Source organism: Arvicanthis niloticus, chromosome 20 (assembly GCF_011762505.2).
Source record: "Arvicanthis niloticus isolate mArvNil1 chromosome 20, mArvNil1.pat.X, whole genome shotgun sequence".
Taxonomy (NCBI): Eukaryota; Metazoa; Chordata; class Mammalia; order Rodentia; family Muridae; genus Arvicanthis; species Arvicanthis niloticus.
Window position 1 is genome coordinate 40,664,569 of NC_047677.1, and position 23,576 is coordinate 40,688,144.

At 42.1% G+C, this 23,576-nt stretch overlaps 1 protein-coding gene across 2 annotated transcripts in view; it reads right to left on the minus strand.

The window, feature by feature from the left end:
• LOC117724597 (solute carrier family 5 member 4B-like) overlaps positions 1-23,576 on the minus strand; it is a 50,078-nt gene that overhangs the window by 14,942 nt on the left and 11,560 nt on the right. For both annotated transcript variants that reach the window (XM_034524497.2, XM_034524496.2), the window contains exons 6-9: positions 21,393-21,498; positions 20,564-20,644; positions 11,386-11,606; positions 1,751-1,886 (exon numbers count right to left, since the gene is read on the minus strand). In XM_034524497.2, coding sequence (XP_034380388.1) covers positions 1,751-1,886; positions 11,386-11,606; positions 20,564-20,644; positions 21,393-21,498 — 544 coding nt within the window. The remainder of the gene's footprint in view (positions 1-1,750; positions 1,887-11,385; positions 11,607-20,563; positions 20,645-21,392; positions 21,499-23,576) is intronic.

Here is a 23,576-nt window from a genome sequence, read left to right on the forward strand (position 1 = left end):
ACCTTTCCTAACCAAGAAAAAGTAATTTCTCAAGGAAAAATAATCAGCAGTAGTTATCCTCATCTGACTCAGAAATTAATTTTCCCCAAATATTGACAATTGATTCAGTTTCAAAGTTCTCTCAGAGACCAAGATGTGCATGTGTGCCTCCAAGAGGTCTCTGTGGTGGTTGGAATATGCTTGGCCTAGGAGTGGCACTATGAGGAGGTTCAGCCTTGTTGGAGTGGGTGTGGCCCTGCTGGAGTGTGTGTGGTCTTGCTGGAGTGGATGTGGCCTTCCTGGAGTAGGTGTGGCCTTGTTGGAGGAAGCATGTCACTGTGGGGGTGGGCTCTGTGACCCTCCTGGCTGCCTGAAAGACAAGAAGGAACAAGATGTAGAATTCTCATCTCCTTCTCCAGCACTATGTCTGGCAGGACACTGCCATACTAACTGCCTTAATAATAATGGATTGAACATCTGAACCTGTAAACCAGCCCCAGTTAAATGTTATAAGAGTTGCCTTGGTCATGGTGTCTGTTCAAAGCAATAAAACCCTAACTAAGACAGAAGTTGGTACCAGGGACTGGGGCATTGCTGTGCTAGGCCTGACCATGCTTTTGGTTGGAGTAATGTAGATTTTGGGACTTTGGAATGGAAAGCAATGGAATGCTATCAGTGGTACTTAATGGGCCATCCTAGTAGGAAGATGAAAGGCATTCATTGGTGTGGAGGGTGATTTGAACTCTGGAGATTGTTCTTATGATGTTTTGGTGAAGCTTCTTTCTTCCATGTGCCTTATAGGGGAGGAAAGCATCCTTTAACAAGTGTTAGAAGCCTTGACTTCAGCTAGGAGGAGGGCCTCAAAGCCCACTCCCACAGTGACTCACTTCTTCCAGTGAGGCCACACCTCCCCATAGTGCCACTCACTGGGCCAAGTGTATTCCAACCACCACAGTCAGCTATCACATCCTTGCTCAGTTCCACCTCAACACCCAGGGAGCTTCTGGACTATCTTCCATCAGATCCACTCACTGGAACAGGATGTACAAAAGTGATACAGAAGAGTGCCAAATCTGCTGAATGTTCTCCTTCAGACTCTTGTCTCAGAAGTGCCTCCCTCTGTTGGGGATTGGTTCCAATGCTTTGAATTAATCAGGCCCCCAATTCGGGAATCTGTTTGTCCAAATGCTAAAGATCCTTGTCCCCAATTGGTTTTCAATCAATCAATAAAGAGCTAACAGCTAAAGGGAGGGCAGATAGACCTTTAGATTTGTGTGGGCTAGGAACTAGGAGAAAGAAAGAGAGGGAGATCACCATGACTCAGGGGAGAAGAATGAGTCATAAATGCTGCAAGGATGAAAGCCAAGCAACCATGTAAGAATGCAGATAAGTGGCCATTGGCCACTACTCTTATTAGGCCTAGGGTAGCATGGGAAGGTTTAGGAGTTTCAGGAGTACCAGAGGGTAGCATTTGCCAGCCAGGGAAGATTTAGGAGTGCCTAGCCTTTGAGCTAGTCAGGGCATGTCAAAAATTACCTGGTGCATATGTGTGTGTGTGTGTGTGTGTGTGTGTGTGTGTGTGTGTTTCATTTGCAAATCCAGAGTGCTCTGGTAGGTGGGCAGGAGCGTGACCCTCCAGGAACACAAATTGGTCTAGCTAAAATTACTGCTACATCCCTCGATTTCTCCTTCTAACCTATCAAAGTTTTTCCTATCTTAAAAACTACAGACATCAAGCACAGAAAAGAGGACTCATATATCCACGGCTTGCCTGTGTACAGAATTCGGCTAATCATCCCCGGCATCACCATGAGGAACATGGGCAGCAGCTTCAGGTAGCCGCACATGATGCAGGCAGCCTTCACATGGGACATGTTCTTGCCACTTAAGCAGAGCTGTACGATGACCTGCCAGGGAAACACAGCATATTAGTGCAACAATCTGCTAGTGACTTTAAGGAGGGTGAGAATACACTTTCAAGGCTTCATATTATATATAATAAGAAATCCTATGGTCAGGGCTGAAGACATGGCTCAGCAGATGGAAAGCTTTTGATATTGTTCATGCAGAGGACCAGGGTTCAGTTCCCAGCATATTTCCAGTTTTGAAAGAATCTAATACCATCTTTTGACCTCCCTGGACACAAAGCACCCAGATTGTTCACATACTTACCTGCAGACAAAACACTCATATGTATAGAATAAAATTAAATTAAAAAATCATTTAAAAAAGCAATGCTTAGTGGAAACCAATGGGCTTTATAGCAGTATCAGGATTTGTATTACTATTTAATTTACCTCTATAAATCTCCTGTTTCTCATCCCTAAAGTAGAAATATCTCTTATAGGATATTCTCAACATTTCATATAAGATATAAATGAGCCTTGTACATAGAATATATACATCTCTATTATTGAAGCATGGTTGTCACACCCACATTGCAGCACAGTAGGGCAGCATGTTCCTCAAGCCACTTCTGGTGCTGTACAAGCTGTGTGCTCTTGTCTTGAAAGTTGTACATATATATCCTCAACATCTTCCTTCTAATTATCAAGTAACTTCCTTCTAGGCTGTCAAGCCAGTTTCCATGGAAATGCCATAATTAGGAAATCATGACAATAGAACATTGAGACATTCATTTCTAGAATTCTTTGAACTATCCTGAAAACTCATCTAGTTAGGAAGTCAAAGTGATAGAATTGGTGTGGTCCTGAGGGGAAGGGTTCAATGGAGACATCCCATTTAGGGTCAAGTGTTCCAAGGTCTCTTACTCTCTGCATAATGTCTGGCTGTGATCTCTGTATTCCCATTGGCTTCAGGAGGAAGCTTCTGAGGATGGGAATGAGAGACACTGATGTATGAGTAAAGGAGAATGTTGCCAGGAGTCTTTAAATTGCTAGATTTTTTCTTTTTTCCCCATTATTTTAGTTTTAACAGAATAGTAGTATTTTGTTTTACCCCAGGTCCCTGGATGTTCTAGTCTTAGGTTCTTGGCCACCCAACCATTGCTGGCTGTAGGTTCCTTCTCATGGTGTCAGCCTTAAATCAGATCTTGCTTGGTTACTTTCACAAGCTTTGTTCCACTGTTGCACCAGCAGATCTTGTAGGCTGGTGGCTACTGTAGAGCAAAGGGTTTGCAGCTAGGCTGGTGTTTACCTTTCTCCTCTGGTATTTTTCCTTCCAGTACCATGAACATTAGTTTGTGGGAGTGAAGGTTTTAGTTAGTTACCAGCTCACCTTCTCTGTTCATTGAGTTGTATCGGTGTTGTCGTCAGCAAGGGGCTCTTACCATTAGTTTGTGTAGAACAACCAATAACCTTGGCCCTAGCCTGGGTTGTTTGTGGGTTTCCATAAAGACCATTGTTTGTACCATTCCTAGTTTGCTTTTATTGTTTCCTGTTTGGGGTGTAAGATGTTAGCTCTGGGCTCTTAACTCTATATGACTGCCTGCTACCATGCTTCCCGGCAGTAATGATTCAATAGTGGGATAGCCCTAAGCAATGACCCTCGAATCCCTGCAGGTTGGAGCAGTTGGCTCCTGACATGTGGCCTTTGAGTTGGGGTCCAATCAAATGCTGCTCCCATCTGGACTCAAGCATAGGATCAATGCTTTACTGTAAAGGCATGTAAAGAGAGAAGATCCACATTGTGATCGCCACAGAGTCACCCGCCTTTGAGATTGATCCGGTTAAAGTAAGATACAGCAACCCAGTCGTTGGGACAAGCATTAAGCAAACATGATTTGCTCTTAAAGGGTCTCAAGGAGTCCCTCAAGACATGAGGATTAAGGGTTAAAAAAAGGATCTTAAAAAAATTCTTTGATTTCATTGGTGATATTTCCCCAAGAGGAGACTCTCGATGAAAAAATGGTATACCTCCTAATGAGGAGATAAAAACTTAAACCTTGAAGACAAAAGAGAGAAAGGGCTAAAGCAGTTGTCCGATCTTTGGCCATGTTAACAAAAGAGAAGGAAAAGGCTATTTTAGAGACCTCCTGGGAGCAGGAAAAAATAAGAAGACATCCTGCATTTTCTCTGGCTTCTACTTGGAGAGATCCTTAGTCTGCTCTTTTTGTCTATTGTCTGTCCTTGGCGCATCAATCTCTCCACATATATCAATTGTCTGTTTTTGTTTCATTGTTTGAATGATTGTTGTTCTATGTTTCATGTTAAAAAAATGGTTAAACAAAGTGCATGTTTCCTGAAATTCCAGCTGGAAAAAGTAAGAAAATTTTGTTTGGATAAAATATATAAGATGTGTAGCCACTTCATTTTTGTTTCTGACTGGTTTTAAAAGTATAAATGTGTTCTGCATGTCTTGGTTATAGATTATTTGTCTATAAGTAATTGGGTATGATTAAAAATTTCCAACTTTGGTAACAGAAAGTTGGCTTGAAACTGGTAACTCAGGATTGGAATCATTCAGAAACCAGATATATAAAGGAGAGGATTTAAAACAATGTCTCTTTAATTAGATCTCAAATGCTGCACTAGCATACATTCATATATAAGAACTGGCAGCCAAACTTTGTAAGAATGCACTTGGTGTTGATTCTAGAGAAAATGAATTGTTTGCATTGTTAAAAATTGGTTTTGTTTCTCAAAATTATGGTTATAATCTAATATTACAAAAAGAAACTTAAAAATATAGTTAAATTGCCAATGTTCTGTTGGCTGCAGTTGGCAGTTCAATCATGAGCTCAAGAATTTTTGAGTCACCCATGTATATTGTTGAGAAGAGGATAAAGCAGGTGGAGATTGTAGGAGGAGCTAAGGTGGGAAGAGTAAAGAGAGGAAGAGGCGAAGGAAGAGGTGGAGCTAGGAAAGAGAGGAGAACAAGACAGGAGGCATGGAGGCTGATGTTTGCTTCTCTGTAGCAATCAAAGGTAGTTGGTATATCTAGGTTGGGTATTGGGTTATATCTTTGATTGTAAGAGCATCTTGTTTTTGATCATTACCAAATATATAAGCCTTTGATTAATATTTAAGCATTAGAGTCTCAGTTTTCTACCTGGCCTGCATGTTTGGGGGGATGGTCTGGGCAATGCCCAGCCTTGCAGAGACAGTGTGGAAGATTGGCAGAGCCATCTCCCATGCTTGTGTCTTGTGGGTGTCAGGGCTGGTATTTCTGCTGGCTGTTTCTAGCTGTGGCATGCATGTGGCCTCTGGCCATGTGGTTGAGCTAGGCAGAGCTGCCACAGCTTAGATAGTCAGCTTCACCAGTGGCCATTTAAAAATAATTAGTACAACAGGAGATGATTGCAAGAGTAATAAAAGAGTTAAAAACAGCTGTAGCACAGTACAGCCCTGCTGCCACTTTTACAGCTTTATTAGATACAGTTGGTAGAGGCAAATTTAGACCGCCAAGATTGAAAAGGAGATCTCAGTGGGAGTTTTATCTGAGACCCAACAAGTCCCAGATGAACCACTTCAGGATAGGTTGCTAAAAGGGCTGGCAGAATTTTTAGAGACCCTCAGGCAGGTGTTTTTTTTTGTTGTTGTTACACAATTGGCTTATGAGAATGCTAACTACAGTCCAAGCCATGTTTTCACAGTGCTGAGGTGATAAGGAATGTTCTAAGTATGGGGACATAGGTCATTTTAGGAAAAATTTTCCAAAAAATAGAGGCATAGACAGACAGCAGAATCACTCCCCTGTAATCTGTCCTCAGTGCAGAAAGGACAATCGTTGGGCCAGGCCTCAGGAAATAGGTCCAGATTAAGAACATTTACATTTAAGACAAAGCTCAGAGTGGGCTCAGCAGAAGTTTGTGTGACAATTCTTTCATCATGGTCACCCTGACAAACCCCTAGAAAGGTGTTTTCTGGAATTAGTTTATGGCTTTGCTTCTTCCTTGGAGAGGAGAGGTCAGCCTCAGACCCAAAGACATTCACAACAGACAGCTCATGGGCCAGGAGTTATAGATAATAACTATGCTGAAGAAATTAAAATTATGCCTGTTTCCTTCCATGGCATAGCTGTGCCTGCTAATAAAAGAATTGCTCAAAGAGTACGAGAGGACAAGATTGGCTTTCAACTTGGCCTTTATCTGATATTCTCACTCAGCTACAGGGGATTGGTTAGTCAATCAATCCAAAAACTAAGTTCAAACTTAAGATTTATGAAACTTGTGGGGTATTACAGCCTGACATGCCTACTGCAGCTGTCATTCCATAAAATGCACATAGAATTATTATAGATTTGGAAGAGTGTTTTTATACCATTCCTACACATCCTGGTGAAGGTGGGAGGTTTGCATTCAGTAAGTTTGCTTGTAATTTTTCAGAGCCTATGAAGCAATATCACTAGAAAGTTTTGCCTCAAGGAATGACCAATAGCCTCACATTATGTACAAAATTTGTTGTTGCTTTAATACAAGAAGTTAAGAGTTTGAATCTTTCAGTGTATATTATCCATTGTATGGTATTTTATTAGTTGATCTCTCTGAAGGAGATTTAATGCAAGCCTTCACACTCATATAATGAGCTTTAAATTTCTGGGGAGTGCTTGTTGTTCCAGAAAATATTCAAAGGCAGAAAATATTTACAGACAGCTCACCTAATGGGAAGACAGTATATATAATTGGATCACATGTTCATTTTCTTAAGTGTCCCCCTGCTTCAGCACAAATAATTGAATTACATGCTGTAGACACTGTTTGAGATGTGAAAAATCAAGCTTTCAACTTGTATACTCATAGCCAGTATGTAGCTCATGGTTTGTAATTGCTTGAAATTGTTCCTCTTTTAGATATCGGTAATTCTCAGATTTTACAAATACAGCTTAATTTAAGAGACATGTACTGTTCCTTCCTTAACTTTATAAGACATTTAAGACCTCATACTGGATTGCCTGGACCCCAGGACAATGCCACATCAGATTTGTTTACCAGGCGGATTATAAGCCTTATAGAAATAATTGGTCATACAAACTTATTTTTTACATCATCAAAATAATAATAGCTTGAGACAATTATTTGGTATTTCTAGAGAATGTGTAAGACAAACTGCAAAAACTTGTTCTCTGCATCCTCAATTTTTTTTATAATGGTGTTAATCCTTGGGGACTTATACCTAATCAATAATGGCAAGTGGATGTTACTCATTTCTGATTTTAGAAAATTAAAACATGTTCATGTGACTTGACACCTTTTCAGGCTGTCTAGTTGCAACTGCTTTTAACAGGAGAAGCAACTAAAAATGTAATTAGTTATTGCCTACATTATATTTCTATGCGTGGCATTCCATATCAGATTAAGATAGATAATGGAACTGGCTATTGTAGTAAGACATTTGAGATGTTTTGTTGACAATTTAATATTACCTATATTACTGGATTTCTTATAATCCTCAAGGACAAGGTATTGTGAAGCAGATATTGTGGAACTTTAAAATAATATCTTCATAACTCTCCGAGTGTGGGAGGAGCAGTTACTGGTGCTTCTGCTCTATTTTGCAAGGAACTCTAAAAATTGACTTTTAAAAACTAAAGGGGGTGAGTTATACCCCCAGAAGGGGTCTCTTAAAAATATTCTCCTCCATCATGCCTTTTTTGTTCTGAATTTTCTAAATCTGGCCGTTCATGGCAAATCGGCTGCCGATCGCCTCTGGCACCCTGAGACTAATTAAAAATTATGCCACAGTTATGTGAAAGGACCCTCTTACCTTTAAATGGCCCAGACCCAGTTCTCATATGGGGCCAAGGATTGATATGTCTGTTTGACACCAAAGAAGGCGTGGCTAGATGGCTGCCAGAAAGATTAGTGAAACAAACAGATACCTCCACAAAGCCAGACCCAATTGTAGATAAAATGGATAACAACTGAGATCCAGGGGAGAGAGATCTCCCTGAGAATTCCCTTCTTTTTCCTTACCAAATAAAAATGAGTTACCCGTGGTGTTTGCTGTTGGAGGTTCTGATCCTGATGCTGGCCTCAGGACTTGTATTAGTCAGAACTTCAATGGGCCATTGACAAAGACATCGAACAGCTAGAGATTGGCATCACTAATCTGGAAAAATTCCTTATCTGCTTTTCCTTCAGCAAGAGGGGCTCTGTGCCACCCTCAAGAAGGAATGCTGTTTTTATACTGACCACACTGGGGTAGTTGGAGATAGTGTGGCCAAGATCAGAGAGAGATTATTAGAATGGCAAAAGAAACATCAAGAACAAGAGAAACTGATTTTCTGCCTCTCCTTGTCTTACCATTCTTCTCCCTTTCATTCTGGGCCCTGTAGTCAGACCCCTTTTCCTTTTGGCTTTCAGCCCTTGGGCTGTTAACAGACTCACTGGCTTTGTAAAACAACAAATTGACTCCACAGCATCTAAACCTCTACAAGTACATTATCATAAACTTGATCTGGCTGATAGAGGCGTGGCTGAGCCTTGTGATGACATATCTCTTTTAGGAGCTGCATAGAACTCAGACCTGTGGACATTGGTTCGGCATGGCATGGACACAATGTGTGTTGGGAGCCAACTCAGCAGAAATCAGCTATCACTTTGCAGCCATCTTGAGCCATATACCCTGACAAGAGACTTGTTTTCAACAGCCTACAACAGCTGAGCGCACTCTGATATATATCTTGTTTTTCTCACATATCTTGTTTTGCTGTTTAGTGCCCCCAGCTGCAGGGCACATGTGTTATCCATGCCTGCAAGGCACGTGGCAAAGAGTATAAATACCCCGGATTTTCCCTTCAATAAAGGAGACTTGGAACTTGATCAGAACCCCTGTCTTGTCTCCATTCTTCAAGTCTCTTCCCTTTCATCCCCACTCTCTCTCTTGCTAGACCCTGACCTGTGAACCAGGACAAATGTGGGTACCTACAAGGGGTGCATGATGTGGTACTGCAAGGGGAGGACCCAAATTGTCCACTTCTGAGTCCCCCCAAAAGGAATCCTGATTGCATAGAGGTTGGTGCTGATTTCTTGTGTCTCAATGCAGCCAACTAGGACCCTTGATATCCTATGTGGCCCATGAGACAAATAACCCTCTCCTCCCGAAAAAAGATGCCATTTCAAATGATACTGGGAGAGTCAGGTCAATATATTCCCCCTCTGGTTAATGCCCACTCATCTCTTAATGAGATTTCTTAATGTCCTCATTTGCCTGCCAGGCTCCTTTAAAATTGTTAAAAGGGAGGAGATGACGGGAGCCAAACCCAATAAATTACCTGCTGTTCTGAAAAGCCTAGTCAGTACAAGCTTAAGAAAGGACCTTCACAAATATCAGGTCCCAGGAACTCAAAGAACATCTGGCATTTCCTGGGAGCTGGTTCTGACAGTGGGATGGTCTTGGGCAATGAGGATATGACAGTGGGATGGTCTTAGACAAGGAGAATTCAATATTGGGATAGCCCTAAGCAACGACCCTCGCCTAAACTTCTCGTTTTTGCTGTGTCTTTACAACCTGCCCCTGAAATTAAAGTTGCAGAGCTTCATCAGAACCCCAGACTTGCTCTCATTCTTTGTGTTTCTTGTCTCTTCATTCTTTCAACCCCTTCCCTAGGGACTCATTGAATCCCTGCAGGCTGGGGCACCGTGGGATCAATAGTCTAGAAGAGTAGGAGACTCCACTTCTATCCTATCTCCATAAACAAAATAGCAAGACTTCACACTGTGATTTCTTAGATGCTGCTAAGAACAAAAACCAGTGAGCGTTACAAAGAACCCAGGGGCACCTGGAATGAAAGGCAGGGGTGGAGGGGGAGAGCTTTCACCCAAGAACAGTCCACAGAAATCTGGAGACCCAACAACTTTATTTATGATGCTCTTGGTTGATTTAGCATTTATAAACACAAAAATTTTACTTTTTTCTGCTTTTCAGGAGTTCCATTTAAAAAAAAAAAATCAGTTCGGCCTCAGAGGGTTCCCGTCATGTGTGGAAATCTTCTTTGCAGCTTCCAGTATTTTGTCTTTGCATTTAAGTTTTGATGGTTTGACTGTAACATGTCTTCCTGTGAACATCTTTTGAATCATCCTGTTGGCTGTTCAGTTAGCTTCCAGGCTTTGCATTTCTGGTTCCCTTCCCAGACTTGAGACGTTTCCACCACTATTTCTCTGAATGGTTTTCTTCCCCCCAAGTTTGTTATTTGTTTCTGCTTGGTGTATCTGCTGCTGTGTTCCTCCACTGACTTTCTGGTTCAATTATGCCTCCTTCCCCTAAATGACTTGTCACTTTTAGATATCCGGTGAAGTTCCCAGTCTGTCAATATATTGCCTTCCTCTCCTCCCTGAGTTTGGTTGTAGGCATCCTTTTTGAATACTATGTTAGGTAAATCTCATATCTCCATTTCAATATGGAGAGTTTATGGAGATTTTACTTCTGTCAGTTGGAATAGATTTTCCAGTTTCTACATGTTTTTTTTTTTTTCAAACCCTCTGTGCATTTCTGTGTATTTAAAAAGGAGTCAGGTCTCCAGATTTCTGTAAACTGTTCTTGAGTGGGAGCACCCCCCCTCTCCCTTTCACCCTTTCATTCCAGGTGCACCCCTGGGTTCTTTGTAACACCCACTGTTTTTGTTCTTAGCAGCTTCTAAGAAACCACAGTGTGAAGTCTTGCTATTTTGTTTACAGAGATAGAATAGAAGTGGAGTCTCCTACTCTGGTATATGACTGACGCCAAAGCTTGGTTAAAAAAAATACTGCGAGGGTGTTCCACCAATCTGCAGATGTTTTGATACATAACAAGTAGTGATTGCCAAGAAACTTTAAGGTTAAAGTAAGAATTGTTAATAGAAAAAGAAAACCGCAACACACTCACACACACACACACACACACACACACACACACACACACACAGAGCCAAAACATGTGCATCCGTGTGTGTGTGTGTGTGTGTGTGTGTGTGATAGCAAATAATTACTTTCATATAATGACAAAAACTATAGACTGAATGCTCTAAAATTGTGATCAAGAGCTGCAGAAAGGTCGGGACAATAGAAGATGGGGAACTGAAGAAAGAAAGGTAAATTCCCAATTAAGAGAAAAACACTAAAACTAAAAAGTCTGAAGAGAGAAATATAAACCTTTGAGTCATTTGGGGGCCTGTTAAGTTTAAGATCCTGATTTGATGTGAGATACACTTGGTGAGTATCTATTCCTATTGCCGTCAAAAATTATATCAGTTCTGACGTGTCACAAAATATACCAAACACAGTAGTTTAGAGACTAGAAAAGAAGTCTAAAAAAACTTAAATGAAAGAGCTGAATGTGTCTCTGAGGGGAGAAAACATAATGTGGTGAGGAGGGAACAAGTCATCTGTTTTCTACAAGACAAGACATAGAAAAGTATCTGACACTTTAAATATGGTCAATGTGCACAAAATAGGAAAAGCTAGATGCTTTTACATCAAACAAGACAAATAAAATAAACACAGTCACACCTGCAAATGTCTATGCTCACCTGATCTGCACACCAGTACCTGATGGATAAAATGGTCATTCCAAACATCAATGCTGGCCATGGAATGTCTCCAGTGACAGGGTCTCGGAAGATGTGAAAGGAGTCCGGCTGAGGAGTGTAGCACCTGGGGCTGATCGTCAGGTTGTCCCCCTCAACTATAGAGGGGATGGCATTCATGTACTTCTCTGTAAAGCTCTCGTAGCCTCCGACTTCAGCAAATGCTAGAAAGGCATCAGATAGAATGTGTGAGGATTTCAAAGAGCGCATGTTCACAAGCTCCACTGCAGCGAAGGCACCTGAGTGCTTCCTGTTACCATGGTCACAGCTTCAGTGCTTTCCGCAATGGCGGGTGCATGCCTGTGGGGTCATCCATGATAGAATACTGGCTTCCACTGAGCATTCAAAGAAAATAATTCCTTAATATTGTTTCTTTCTTATTTCTTAAGTAAATCACCTAGCAAAGCGATGAACTCATACATAAGAAAATACTTATGCAGTTCAATTAAGGTCACCACTTAATAACATTTGCCCAGTACCAAACTCTACACATCTCACTAGACTGTTCACAGTTACAAAATGGCCATTTAGAAGCAAAAGAACTTTGTTATGGTTTTACACGTTCTCTGTCAATTACATTTTTATTCAACACACACACAAACACACACAGAGGAGGGCACGCACACACATGTGTATACACATTCATACACACACTCACAGACACTCACATACTCATACATACACAAATGCACAGACACATGCACACACAAACATGTACGCATATGCAGACACAAATGTATGGACACACATGCACACACAGAACCATGACAGCTGAAACCAGAAGAAAGTACCTTTCTATCCTTCACTCCTGTGTTCTCTACTTCCTATCACTGAGGTCACACCTTTCTCCATCACATTTCTAAGTTACACCCTACCCACATTTACAATGTTTCCATGTATACATGTGTACATCGCAGGCTAGGATCTTCACTGAAGGAGAACATTCGATGTTTGTCTTCTGTTTGATTTTTCTAGGCTTGAGTCACTTTGCTTAGTGTCATACTTTCTGTGGCCACAGCTTTTTCTGCAAACTTCCTGATGAAGTAGGAGAACAGGCATACATGGCTTCCATTCCCACCTTGAAGCCCTAGAGATATATGTTTCACTGTAGTCAGGTTTTCTAGTTCAAAACCCAAGTAGGAGCTACAATTTTATATGAACAAGTGTGTGTGGGGGAAACAAAGGCCTCTGGATTAGGGTGGAAAGGAGAGAGGGGGATGGGAGAGAGACAGAGATGGAAACACATAAATGGTGATACACTGACACACACACACACACACAAAGAGACAGAGACAGAGAGACAGAGACAGACAGAGACAGACAGAGACAGAGACAGAGAAAGACACACAGAAGAAGAAAGAAGGAGTGAAGATGGGGAAGGGAGAGAAAGACAACAGAGGGAGACAGATACACTCAAAGGGATAGCCATACACACACACACACACACACACACACACACACACACACACACACACACACACATGCTGAGGTTGGATGGTAAACTTCCATGCCAGGAAGTTTAGTAAGGTAGAGCAGATTGATACTTGGAGACTCGGTGAGCACACACCTAAGACTTAGATGACTCCCTGCTCCTTGCCAGACTCCTGGCCTGGAACACAAGCCATGCTTCTCATATAAAAGAAACATGTCTGGGCTGGAGAGATGGCTCAGCAGTTAAGAGCACTGACTGCCCTGCCAGAGATCCTGAGTTCAATTCCCAGCAACCATGTGGTGGCTCACAACCATTTGTAATGGGATCCAGTGCCCTCTTCTGGTGTGTCTGAAGATAGCTGCAGTGTACTCATATAAATAAAAATTAAAGAAATCTTTAGAAAGAGAGAGAGAGAGACAGAGAGAGAGAGAGAGAGAGAGAGAGAGAGAGAGAGAGAGAGAGAGAGAAACGTGTCCCATGGTCATGCAGGCTTAAAACAGTTCTCCATGCTAATGAGGTGCCTAGAGGCCTGGAGGGGTTAGACAATAAGCTTCCTTTCCCAGAAATTCCTCCCTGCAAAAGATGTTTAATCACAGGACTACTGAGAAGTGTGTATGGAACATTATGCATCCATTTCCCACCATGAACAGACACTCAACTGTTTAGAACCATGGGCTGCCTCTTTCATCAAGATCTGCCATGAGGAGCCATGGAGGAGGCATTCAGCTACAGAACCATAGCTTAATTCTCCTGTAGAAGATCTCTCTGCACTCCCAGACACAGCTACCACCAAGCCTGCCTCTGCCAAGCTAAGGACAATCGCTGCTGGGACAAACTGGAGCTCCCCTTACTCCTGGCCCTGGGCTAGATGCTGTACCCAGCCTGCAGCCTCCAACTCTGTTCTTGGCTCTTTTATGACTCCCAGCGATGCTTGGATGTCCAAGAGTCAGAGAACCCACTAGCTCTGAACCTCTTCACAGGCCCCGGGGACCCCAGAACCAGCTCTGGCTTTCCCACATCTCAGACTGCTTTCCCATCCCCAGAGCAGTGTCTCGGCATTTCCCTGCAGCAAAGTACCAGCCTGAGCAAGGGATAAGTGTAGTGTTCTGGCTCCCTAATTGACTGTACCCAGTGGTAGGGTAGATGCAGGACACCTCCCCCCCACCCCCCACACGCACAGAGAAAAAGAGAGGGGGGATATTGGGAAAATACAATTTACCAATGAGGGGAGGGGAGGGCAGGATATTGGGAAAATATGATTAACCCATGGACTCAATCTAGACTCAACAGTGAGCAGAGTTGCAGTCCAACCTTACAGAAATCCTGGAGTGTGAAGAGCCGACAGAAGGCGGCTATCATCCGTGCAGCCATCTTGAGCCACAGACCCTGACAAGAGACTTGTTTTCAACAGCCTACAACAGCTGAGCACACTCTGAGAACATCTCTGTTTTGTATACCCAGGATTTTCCCTTGGGTGTGTGTGACTTAAAGGTGTGACTTAAGAAGTGAGACTTATAAAAGGTGAGAGGCAGACAGAAGAGGGGACTGAAAACTTGGAACTTGGAACTTGGAGGCACTAGAGACTAGGAACTAGGGACTAGGAACTTGAGACTTGGACAGAGAGAAGAGGAGAGACTTGAGAATAAACGGGACCAAATCACACTCTGTCTTGTCTCCATTCTTCACATCCTCCCTCACTTTCTCTTTTGCTGAACCCTGACCCACGGACCGGAGCAGCAGTACAAGCTGGGACAATTTAGCCCCCAAGGCTTGGGGCAGTGCGGGCTCTAGCAATTTTGGCCCCTAAGCTTTTGGCAGTGCAGGTTCCAACATTTGGCAGAGCAGTCCCCAACACTGGAGTCTTCAGAGCATACTAGCAACTAGAAATATTTTTCTTCCCTTATGGTACAATGCCAGGAAGCCATTTTGAGATAATTCTGAGTCTGCAGCTTTAAGAATCAAAATCCTGAGTACTGGTGGAGCTTTTGGGATTCTTCCTCCCACTGGGTTGTCTCATCCAGCTTTAATCACAGTAACTAAATACGCCATGTTTAGTTGATATCCCTGGAATATCAACTAAACATAAGTGTTGATATCACTTTACTGAAGGAGGAGGTGTGGTTGGGGGCCAGGAGAGGGGACTAGAGGAAGAGGAGGGAGGAGAAACTGTGGTTGGGATGTAATATATGAGACACACACGACACACACACACACACACACAGAGAGAGAGAGAGAGAGAGAGAGAGAGAGAGAGAGAGAGAGAACCAAAATTGCTTTTATCATTTTTTTGCTCGGAACCCACTGTAAAGACCAGGTCCACAGACAGTCAGTGTTGCTAGCAACAAGGCCAAGGGCTAGTCACAAGGGAGAGTCTTTCAGAGAAGTGTAGCTCAGTATGGAGGGGGTGCAATGGTTCAGTACTTGTCTGTTAGAATACATTCTAGAACGGAATTGTAGGATAATTCTGAGTGTTTGTGAGAAAACAGGAAAACAAGTCTTGTGATCCCCATTTCTTCAAAAACACAGAATTGAACTTGTAATGTGTTTTCATGCCTCTCCCAGGTATAGTGGGTAGGACTGAGTTCATGTTAGACTCAACCTGCTCTTGTGATTTGTTTATACACCTCTATGGAAAAACATGTTTTTGCCATGTGCAGCTTGTTCTTGTGACTCTATACTTTATTCAGATGACTTGCCTTAACCCTCAGAGTATAAATTGTCTGATGCTCTGAATAAAGTTGGCCACTGCATGAGACTTCAGTCTGCCTCATTTACTGGCTCCATTTTCCCAGGTCCCACCACCTCTAGAGTTGTAAACACTTGCCAACTTGACAAGATCCAGAATGATCTAGGAGAAAAGCTACTGGCTGTATATTGAATATTAGAAAATCTTTGCCAAGAATTTCTCCAATAGGGAATTAACATAAAGTATATTTGATGAACACAGAAACGCCCTGAACTTTGGAGGCTGAAGCAGGAGTGTTAGTATATATTTTTCACAATCTATTTTTTAAAATATATTTTATGTATTTACCATTGCTTTCTTCAGACACACCAGAAGAGGGCACCAGACCCCATTACAGATGGTTGTGAGTCACCATGTGGTTGCTTCGATTGAACTCAGGATCTCTGGAAGAGCAGTCAGTGCTCTTAACCACTGAGCCATCTTTCCAGCCCTTCACAATCTATTTTAATAAGGGTTCAACCTCCCCTCTAGCCTACCACCCACCAGAGGTAGTGGAAAAGAAAGGTTATTTGGATGCAGGGGAAGTAGACCTGTTTAGAAATAATTCTTTGGCGTACGTACTGGCTGAATTTGGGTGTCAACTTGAACTTCGGTGTTAACTTGTGGAGTTATCACAGAGAAAGGAGCCTCCCTTGAGGAAATGTCTCCATGAGATTCATCTGTAAGGCATTTTCTCAATTAATGATCAATGGGAGAGGGCCCAGTCCATTGTGGATGGTGCCATCCCTGGGCTGGTAGTCCTGGGTTCTATAAGAAAGCAAGCTTAACAAGCTAGGGGAAGGAAACCAGTAAGCATCACCCCTCCATGATCTCTGCATCAGCTCCTGCCTCCAGATTCCTGCCCTGTGTGAGTTCCTGTCCCAACTGACATACAGTCTACCATTATATGGTAATTTCATTTAAACTTATTTTATATCTTTCTATTTATTAGGATGAGTCTACAGTAGTAGGTTTCTATAGGGATTTTCAAAAGGCCTTTAGTGTTAGTGTGGCACTTTGAATGAGAATGGCCTTCATAGGCTCATATCTTTAAAACTTTGTCCATAGTTAGTAGAACTGCTTGTAAGAATTAGGAGATATTCTCGATAGCTTTATATCAAGTTGACACAAGCTAAAGTCATTTGAAAGGAGGGAACCTCAATTTAGAAAATGCCTCTATAGGATTGAGTTGTAGGCAGGCCTGGAAGGCATTTTCTTAACTAGTGATTGTTTGGGGAGGGCTCAGCACATTGTGGGTGGTGCCATCCATGGGCTGGTGCTCCTGGGTTCTACAAGAAAGCAGGCTGAGCAAGCATTAAGGAGCAAGTCAGTAAGCAGCACTTCGCCATGGCTTCTGCATCAGCTCCTGTCTCCAGGTTCCTGTACTGCTTGAGTTCCTGTCCTGATTTCTTTCAATGATGAACAGTGATATGAAAATGTAATCCAAAATAATCCCTTTCCCCTGTAGAGGAATTTTAATTCATCAACATGGTTGCTCTGTCAAGGGCACATCTAAAGACCTTCTCAGGCTATGTGATTCAGCTGGAAGGCAGACACTCCCTGGATTACAGTATGATCTATGTGTAAATAATACACATATTTAATCCCTAACAATGTAGGCTAGATTAATTTGTAGAAGGAAGCAACCATGTTTGAGAGTGATGTCTAATTGAGTGGCAGACAAACTGACAAATTAGAGAAATAATTGACAGAATGAATCAGGAATAGGATATGCACACCTCTCAGGAGAACAGCACAGGAAAGAGAGGTGACTTAAGAGACAGTATACACACACCACACACACAGAGAGAGAGAGAGAGAGAGAGAGAGAGAGAGAGAGAGAGAGAGAGAGAGAGAGAGGAGGGTAGATGCAGTTTTCCCAAGAGTTACAGAAATAGGTTGCAAGTGACAACAGAGCAAGCCATAGAATGAGAAAGCAGCCAGATTAGAACAGATTGTCAGAGTTAGTTTGAGATTGACAGAGTTAAAAATTTCCAGAAACTCCTAACAGGCTGAGCAGAACCAAGAGTGCAGGTCAGCTTGGTTGTGAGCTTTGTGTTTCAGGAACTTGGCTGACCACAAGATAGATGGTTGAATATGAATAGGCTCTTGAGAATAGCCAATACAAAATGTTCCCCATGACTGTTCCTTGGACCCTGTCACAAACTAAATAATGGGCTGGGACTTTCCACAGGTACTCTCCAATAACCCCCCTTCACTCCACTTGGGTTGTAGTTTTCCCCCCTGGGTTGTGATTTTTACCTTGTGGTTTTTGCCTTTAAATTTTCTCTGCCTCCAAAGCCGGGGGGTCAGACCCCACTGCCCATGCATGGGTCATGGGTCTTGACCTCAGCATGCTGATCAAAATATACCTCTTGCTGATTGCATTGAGTTCAGTGTCTTGTGAGTTATTGGGTAGCCATGAATTCCTGAGGCTTGGGTGAGGTCCTCCCTATGTGGGGGCCTTGCAAGACCAAGCAGAGCAATTCAATCAGAAACTGAGAGAAGGCACTTTGAATGAGTCAGTTTGGAGAGGAGTTTGAGCCAGACCAGCTGAGTTGAACTATCCAGCCAGCATTCAGAAAGAGCTGGAAAGGGTGAGTTTACTGAGCAGTAAGTCTTCAAGACAACAAGTACATCAGGTGATTTTAAGTTACTTTGACATTCCTCCCCACTTGCTTTTTGGTCATGATGTTCTATTGCAGCAGTAGAAACCCTGACTACACTGGAGGTATGGACTTGCAGGAGGTATGTAACAAGGTAGGTGGGATTTGACTCAAGCCATGAGAATGTACTCTTTGCTTGCTGCTTGTGGATCAGGCTGTGAGCTCAAAGATTCTGCTCCAGCACCATGCCTACCTGCTTGCCACGTTCCTTTCCACCATGACAGTCATGACTTCTTATATCTCTTAAACTGCAAGCTCCAAATAAACTCTTCATGCTAAAAGCTGACTTGCTCTAGTGTTTCGTCACAGTGAGGGAAAAATAACCAAGACAGAAGTTTCTGTGACAAACCAGATCATGGTGTTGTGTTGCTGTTTGTTTGTTTTGTGGGGATGTAAAATGTTTGGGGACTATAAAAGCATTTGGATGCTATGAGTAGGATGTAATGGGCTGTCCTAGTACAAGCTAGGAAAAGACAACATGTTCCATTAATCTACACATCTGTCTTTGTTCTCATACCACATTTTTTTATTATTACAGCCCTATAATATCTGGAGATCTGGTCTAGCAATCCGGTCAGTATTTCTCTTTTTGCTCAGGATTATTTTACCTATCTGTTCTCTTTTGTGTTTCCATATTAATGTTGGGATAGTTTTTTCTATCCCAACTAGATGAGGACTTTGATTGGGATTGTGTTAAATCTGTAAATAGCTTTTGGTAATATGGTTATCTTCACAAGCCAAGTCTATCAATCTATGAGCAATGGATGTCTTCCCATTTTCCAGTGCCTTTATCTCTTTCTTCAGAGGTTTAAAGTTTTTCTTTGTGTTGTCTTTCATTTCTGTGCTTGGCTTTATTTTGAGATATGTTGTTTCCTTTGAGGACATTGTGAATGGAGTGTATTCATGGTCTCATTCTCTGTGTGTTTGTTGTTGGTATATAGAGAGGCTATTGAGTTTTAAATTTTTATTCTGTGTCCTGCCACATTGTTGATTATTTCTAGAGGTTTTCTTATAGATCTTTGGGATTTCTTATGTCTAATACACCACTGGCAAACAGGCATAGTTTGATTTCTTTTCTTATTTGTATCCTTTTAATTCCTTCCCATTGACTTATTGCTCCAGGCATTGTTTGAACACAATTACTTAGATTAACCTCATAGGAGAAGCTAAGGTGGGAGGAGTAAGGAGAGGAAGAGGAGAAAGAAGAGGAAGAGCTAGGGGAGAGACAGACAGACAGACAGAGAGAGGGGGGGAACATGGAAGCAGATGTGTGCATGTCTCTAGCAGTCAAAGGTAGTTGATATATCTAGGTTGAGTATTAGGTTACACCTCTGATTGTGTGGGCATCTTGTTACTGAGCATTACCAAACATATAAAACCTTTGGATAATCTAAGCATTGGAGTCTCATTTGTACCAAGCCCACATGGATTTTGCAATGGTCTGGGCTCAGCCAAGCATTGTGGGGACAGTGTGAGAGATTGGCAGAGCCATCTCCCAAGCTGGCGTCTCCTGAGTGGCAGGGCTGGTGTCTCTGACTGCCTGAATGGATGGCCCAAGCTGAGCACTGGCAGTATGGCCACAGCTGCTCCTGGCCGCAGGCCCAGGCTAGTCAGAAACATGGTGGTTGATTAAGAAAAGCCAGGTTGAATGCCACCATTTTAAATATTTCTCACAATACAACCCCAAGATACAAAATTAAAAACAGTAGTAATAAACTCATCAAAAATTTCAAGACCTCTAAGAAGGACACAAGGAGCATCTCAATATATTTAAAGAGGAGAAATGCCTGAGCTGATGCACAAGAAAACACAACATAAAGCTGGAGGAGGTGATGAAGAGAAGAATACAGGGTTTCAAGATGTAGTAAGAAACAGAAATTTGAAGAAGACTCAGGCCAAAATGAAAAGCTCAATAACCCAAGTGGAAAACTCAAGGGGAAGCTTTACAAAGAGACTGAATCAAGAAGAAAGGAACATCAGCATTCAAGATAAAGTAGATTGTTTAGATGTTAATTCACATCTGCCCAGGCAAAGTTCATGGGACAATGACTATCAACAGATGAATGGGCTTGGCGCTGCCAGGACTGAAGCTACTTCCCCTGTCTACCCACAGTCTTTATCTAATACAGCCAAAGAAGCCCAGCCAGATGACTGGACTGTTAACATTCCCATTAAGGGATCTATATATGAAATGGAAGTATGATGCAGTGAAACCAGGAGGCAACATTACAGAACAAACAGACAGGCACATTTCCCATAATTCCCCAGCCCAAGGTAGAGCACACACTCTTCACTTACCAAACCCCATGAGAATTAAGGAGCCAACCAGCATGATGAAAGTCTGCAGAGAGTCTGTGTAGATCACTGAGGCCAAGCCCCCTATGGATAGAAAATAATGGAGCAGGACATTTTTTCCACACATCCTGATTTCCCTCTTCACCTCTGGGTTCTCCTCTATCCCAAACATAGAAAAGAGTCAGCAGACAACATATCACAGGTCCCATGTGAGCCACGGCTTGTCTTGACATCATTTTCTTCTAAGTGTTTATTAACATATTTAATTCATTTTCTTTTCTTACTAAGATACAAAGTTCTGTGAATTATTGGTGGAGTTTCATGTTGGTGAGTTTTTGAATATTAGGTAAGGGAAAACTGACAGCTTGCCATAATAATCTATTCAATTACCCCTATTTGGGATATCTATCTATCTATCTATCTATCTATCTATCTATCTATCTATTTTTATCTATCTATCTATATCTATATATCTATATATAGATCCTTGCTCCTTTTCAGATTCATGACCTCTTCCCCACTAATTGTTGTTACCTGCATATATGTACACATATATACATATACATCATATATATCATATACATCATGTACATCATATACATATATATTTCTATATGTAACCTGCTCAACCTCAATCTTCTTATATCTAACAATAAACATTCTGTTGTCTTTCTTGTAATTGCTGCTCTTGTCCTGTGCTTTATTCTCACAGTGTCAATGGGATAGTATCCTTAAGCTGGCCCTCGGAAGGCTAACACCAATACTAGTAATCACAGATCAAGGAGGACAGACAGAACATATAATGGGTGAGTAAAGCCAGAGGCAGACTTACCAGCCACCGTGTAAAAAGCGGTGATGGCCAAGAGGATGAAGACTGCCAGGTAGAGGTTCAGTCCCAAGGCCAACTGGATGAATATGGCTCCGGAAAATATGTTCGACTATGAAAGCGACAGTGGGGATGGGAAAGAAAGATGGATTTCAGGTCTCTGAGTTTCCTGCTCTAACATCCACCTCCTTTCCTCGCTCTCCTGGTAGACACCTGCTCCTCCTCCAAGAGTCCACTTAGATGTCCCCACCACAATTTCCCCTGTAGGTCATTGATAATTTTCACCATCTCTTCTGTATACTCACCACAGGTAGTTCATTGTTCAAAGGCTACATAAAGGAAGTGGCATATCCTTGTAGGGGGAGGTGCTATTAGTAAGGTCTGGTTCCCTGATTGGTTCTTGACTTGGTCAATAAAGAAGGTGGGAGCCAATTGCTGGGCAAAAAGTAAAGGTGGGATTTCGGTGTACTTAGGAGGAAAAGGGACACGAGGAAAGACAAGGGGCCTTTTGGGCCAGGCTTTGGAATGAGAAACACACAACAGCCATGTACGATCTTGGGGTAGCTAGAACCAGCGACCTCTGCCACTGGTGGATGGCTGATACAGGCTATCCAATAAGGTTAGGGTAAGAGATTCTGTGCCCAGCAATTGTGTTATATGGCAAGTTCAAAGATAATAAAGCTGTCTGAATGTTTTTCTTCTGAGGAACAAAGTTGGTCAGAGAAAGGGAAGCTGGGGTGGTAGCTAGAATCTAGCCGGGGGGAACAGGTAAGCCAGGAAATACTGAACCTGCTAGAGAAAACATAGGCACTACACTGTAAGATACAGGCCCTGGAAAGGATTTTTTGAACAGAACACGATTTGCCTAGGAATTAAGGTCAACAATAGACAAATGGGGCTTCTATACCACAAAGAAAACCGTCAACCAAACAAAAACGAAGCACACGGAACTGGGGGCATTCTTTTACAGCTACATATGTGTTAGAGGGTGAATCTGGTAGATTCTGATAGAATATGAATGTTCAGATTCGATGAAGAACTTAAAAAAATGAAAAGAGTCAATAAAACAAATGACCCAGTTAAAAAAAATGGGCCATAGATCTGAAGAGAGATTTCTCCAAAGAAGAAATAAAAATGACCAAGAGGGATCTAGAATATTTTTCAACATCCTTAGTGATTAGGGAAATGCAAATCAAAACAGCCTTGAGATTTCATCTTACACCCGTCAGAAAGACAGAGATCAACAAGACAAATGACAACAAATGATGGAGAGGATGGGGAAGAGAAATGGAACTGGAACCCCCGCTGCACAGCATGGGTGGGGTTGCAAACTGTACCAGCCACTGCAGAAATAAGTGTGGAGAATTCTCAAAAAACTAAAAATGAACCTACCACCTGTCCTGGTCATACCGCTCCTTGACATCTCCACAAAGGAGTCAACGTCCCACTCCACAGAGCTTGATCAACTGTGTGCATTGACCCAGTGGCTGTGTTCAGTTCACAATAGTTCAGGAAATGGGAATGACCGAAATATCCTCCCATTAATGAATGGATAAGGAAAGTGTCGTAGATACACATGGTGAGATTTTATCCAGCCATAAGGAAAAATAAAATCAGGAAGTTTGCAAGAAATGTCTGGAAAATATGCTAAATGAGGCAACCCAGGCTCAGGAGGATAAACATCACATGTTATCTGCCATATGAGGATCCCAGCTTCTAATTTATATACAAATAGAAATAATATAAATGTTATGTTAATAATATGTTATCAATATTATATATAGTAAACTTGAATAAAAATAACACATACATAACCATACACACACACACATATGTGTGTGTGTGTATCTATGTATATGTGTGTATGTGTGAGAGTGTGTTTGTTTATATGTATGGGCATGAGTGTGAATAGAGGTTATAAAAGCAGAGAGAGGCTCATAAACATCAAAAATGGCTCTAAAGGGGTTATGAGGAGAGGGTAATAGAACACATGCAACAGGAAGTCAGCAAGGGGAATCCTGGGAGGGGTACGAATAGGGGACAGAGATATGGGGGTTTGTGAATTCAACCCAAGCAAAGTATTGTGGAACTGCCTAGGAAAACTGACACTCTGTACACCAGTTAAAAATAACTCGTACCAAAGCTTTTGCCCTCACCTTCACCCCACTACCCCAAAAGGGAAAAAACTCA